The sequence below is a fragment of the Citrus clementina genome, unplaced genomic scaffold (genome assembly GCF_000493195.1).
Source record: "Citrus clementina cultivar Clemenules unplaced genomic scaffold, Citrus_clementina_v1.0 scaffold_3, whole genome shotgun sequence".
Classification (NCBI taxonomy): domain Eukaryota; kingdom Viridiplantae; phylum Streptophyta; class Magnoliopsida; order Sapindales; family Rutaceae; genus Citrus; species Citrus x clementina.
The window spans coordinates 37890493-37894399 of NW_006262339.1; the positions used below are offsets into that span (position 1 = coordinate 37890493).

Genomic DNA, 3907 nt, shown 5'->3' on the forward strand with positions numbered 1-3907 from the left:
AAGATAAATTATCAACTATATTAGGGGTGGTAATGGGACAGAATTTATCAATTTCAGTCTCATTTCGTATATATAAGTAAAATAAAAAAATATTTTTTTTTTATCTTTATTTTTTTTATAAGACAAAAATATATATCTCAAACCTATCAATAAAAATTATATTTTTTTCTTTTTTAACAAGCAATTAAGTAAGCGCCAAATGTTGTGAATTTAGCGCCAAATTAATAATATTCTAAAAGCAACAGTAAAAGCAAATACACAAAAAGTTAAAGAAGAAAAAAACAAAAAGCTTTTTCCTTTTATTTAAACAACAAATAAAAACAATAAGAGAAATATAAATGCTTTCATCACCTTGAATTGGCTTCAAATTCCCCTTCATTTTCAGTTCCGTACATCTCTGTCTCTCTCGCTCGACGATTCCCAGTACCCAGTTGCCTCACTGCTTCCCACACGCTGTGCTGTTGTAAATAATATTTATTGTTATTAAAAAAAAAACTTCTTCTTTCTTCTTATTTTTGTCAATTTATTTTTCGTTAGTACGTAATAAAAATTCTCCATCTGATGAACTCATTGATTCGCGGGAATCACTTTATCAAAATCTTTAAACGCGGCGTTGCAAAGCAATTTTAAACAAAGGAAAGATATATATATATATTTTTGCTTTCTTTTTGATTTTTGTGAGACACATGGCGAATTCATCCGGTAATCATCATCAAGAACATAGTCACGGTCACGGACACGGACACGGACGCCATCCGTCGTCGTTTAATGCTACGACACCGAATCAGAGTAACGGCAATTCGATAACGCTGGCGGAGAGATGGAGTGCGATTTTGAAGCATAACCCGGGAATCTCCTCTGAGTGGACGCTAGAGGAGCAAGCGATTCTTGAAGATGGGCTTCAGAAGTGAGTTTTCTTTTATCTTTTTCATTTATTTGAGGGTTTTGTTACTTGGGTTCATTCTGGTTTTGCTTAATATTTGACGGGTTTGAGTTCTGTTCCTTGAATTTTGAGTCTTTAATGAGTTTTTTATTTTTCTTTTTATTAATATCTGTCATAATAATTGTTTTATTTATTTATTTAATTATTTATTTATTTTTGGTTGTTTGTGTTTTTGTTTTGGGGTCTCCGAGTAAAATGGAGTGTGCGAGTGATTTTTTATTTTCTTTGAGTAAAGACTCTGACTTTTGTTTTATACAAGTTGATTTGGATTTTCACAATTTAAGTAGAAACTTGAGTTCTTGGTACATTTTCTTTTGTTGGGCAGTAGTTGCTTGGTTCTTAGGAAATCTTGATAGTCTCTTGGCTTGTACACATGCCTTCGATATTAACTTATGGTAATAATGATCTGGATAGGTTTGTGAATTATTAAGTATGCATTACTAATTTACTACTTGGGATTTAAAATTTAGTGATGTCTGTTAGAATTTGGTGCAGGGTTAAAAAATTTTCAGTCGTTGAGGGATTGGTGACATCCCAGATCTTTGTATCAACTCAATGATAGATGAGAAACTACAAGTAGGGAAACTTCCAATGAGCCAAAAAAGTGATAGGATTTTCTTTTGTCAAGTTTTTATGGCTTTTTGATGTTCCTCTTGGCTAGGGCAGGATCAATTGGGCAGAAGTTGTATTTGATTAACTTAGGAGGATGAAAAGATAGGGAACAGAAGCATAACCGATATGGTTTCATGTCATATGTACTGCATTGTCATCATTTCCAGATGAGAAAAGTCGGATTATCTGCTGAACCTTGTTAGAATCGCTTACCACCCTGTTTTCCGAAAGTTCTATAGCTCCATTTGAACCTTTCTTGTGTGTACGGTAGATGCAGAAACATCTTTTTGTTTTGCTTCCTTGCTTTTGTCATTTTCGTTTTCCCTCTATTTGACTTTGTCAAATTATATTTTAAGTGCCAAGTAGCTGAGGTTTCTCAGCTTCATGAAGACATAAACTGGTAAAATATATAGGATAATTACTAATATTGTATTAAGATTCTTCATGATAATAGTCCCTGTTGAGTGGTCTAACGTTTTGAGGAACACAAGTTGTGAAAATCTAGGGCTAGCAACAGCGTGAGAAGAACGTTTGTTTCCGCTTTTGTTGCCATCAGCCAACCAACAATTAGTGAGAGATTTCATCTTGTGTCCAACCAATATCATTTCATTATCATCTTTCACTTACTTTAGTTACAAGATGGATCAATGTGTGATGTTGTCTCATGAACTGAAGTAAGCCACAAAAATGTATGCAGATGGTTCCCATGGTAGCAGGATGAGCGAGATAATCTGCTTTTTTTTTTCCTTTTCTTTTATAAATGAAAATACATTGGGAAAAATGAGGTCTAATTCCTGTTTCCTCCACTTACCTAGGATAATTTGCTGCTCGGCAGCTCTTATGGCCTTTTTTTTTTCTCAGGGTATAGTATAATTGGAAACTAAATGTTCACCCATCCCCTGTGGGGGGGGGGGGGGGGGGGGGGGGTTTAAAAACCCCAAATCTCTTGGATCAACTCAAGAGATTTTACCAGTTGAAGCCAACTAGCACCCACACTCTTATAGACTCACTTTTTCTTGATTGAGGAAGTGTTTGTTCTATGTAATAACTGCGTTGTATAAACAGGATACCTGTATAAGTAAATTGCAACTTGATTACATGTGCCATGCATGTAATATAATCTCTAGGTGATTCTTTTATGACTTATATTTTTGCATAGTTTTCATGTCACTCTTTGCTGCCCATTGAACTATTAGATTAAGGAAGCTGTAGTGTGCAAACAAATTAGAAACCTGCAAAGTGGTGCTATAAAAAAAATGCTTTATTTACTTATTAATTATCATGTTTCCGTGTGTTCAATAATGGAATTCTACTCAGAAAAGAAAGGCCTTAAACCCCTCCTGATTTGCTTGCAGTAGCAAGGTTATGACTTTCAGGCAGTACATCTTCAAGCTCACTTCTATGCTATGGTTGTACAGATTTTTACACAAAAGAAAAAGCCACATCACTCACACAAGGGTGACACCAATTTGGACTCAAAATTTTTCCCCTGACATCGTTCTTTTGTCTCACTATTTGCTTACTCTCTTTTACAAGCCTTCAACTGCACCTATATGCTATTGCGTTTGTCACACTCATTCCTCTCATGAAAAGAAAGGCCAGGCCTACCTTTATTGGTTTCGTACGAGGCTAAGCATACCAAAATAATTTGATATTGTGAGCTTCTCAAGATTTTTGCAGAGTCTTATAGAATAGTAGTGTAAGCTTATAAATATATATACAGAAATAGAAAGAGAGTTGAAGAGGATTCTATGGTGGCAGTGTCATGTTCAAATAGTTGTCCTGAATGTTAAACACATCAAAATACAATACATTGTTTCTGTTAAAAGTTGTAACAAAAATATTGGCTGATGCCTTGGTTTAAATTCATTTTAGTTGCTTAGACCTTTCGGCTGTTCTTTGTAATCTCAATTGCATAAGCTTCAGTTTAAAGATTAGGCTGTGCTGATTTTGTTTCATTCAACAGTAGTTTGTCTAATAGAAGTGGTCATTTTTTTCCCTGCAGATATGCATCAGACAGAACATTAACTCGCTATGCAAAGATAGCTGTGCATCTCAATAATAAAACAGTGCGGGATGTAGCATTGCGCTGCAGATGGATGACTGTAAGATCCGTAGTTCTTGTTTGCGTGTATATTCTGTATATTTCTCATTTGCAAATGAATTAAAATCTTGTCCCTGAACCTGCAAACTGCATGGTTAATAACCACTGAGATATTTTTGCTTCAGTTGAGTGGCTTTAAGCATGTTAGTGAAATAACATCGTTATAAATCTTTGGACTGGCCGTTTGTTGGTTCTTGCTGCTCTGTTAGAGCAGTGCTTAGATATCCATCGAGTATGCGGGTTGGAAA

The 3907-nt window shown here is 35.0% G+C and overlaps 1 protein-coding gene across 1 annotated transcript in view; it reads left to right on the forward strand.

The window, feature by feature from the left end:
* The first annotated feature begins 324 nt into the window (after nucleotides 1–324).
* LOC18048077 overlaps nucleotides 325–3907 on the forward strand; it is a 7642-nt gene continuing 4059 nt past the window's right edge. Inside the window, exons 1-2 of the mRNA XM_006442889.2 lie at nucleotides 325–907; nucleotides 3561–3660. Of these exons, the coding sequence (XP_006442952.2) occupies nucleotides 687–907; nucleotides 3561–3660 (321 nt within the window). The 5' untranslated portion in view covers nucleotides 325–686. The remainder of the gene's footprint in view (nucleotides 908–3560; nucleotides 3661–3907) is intronic.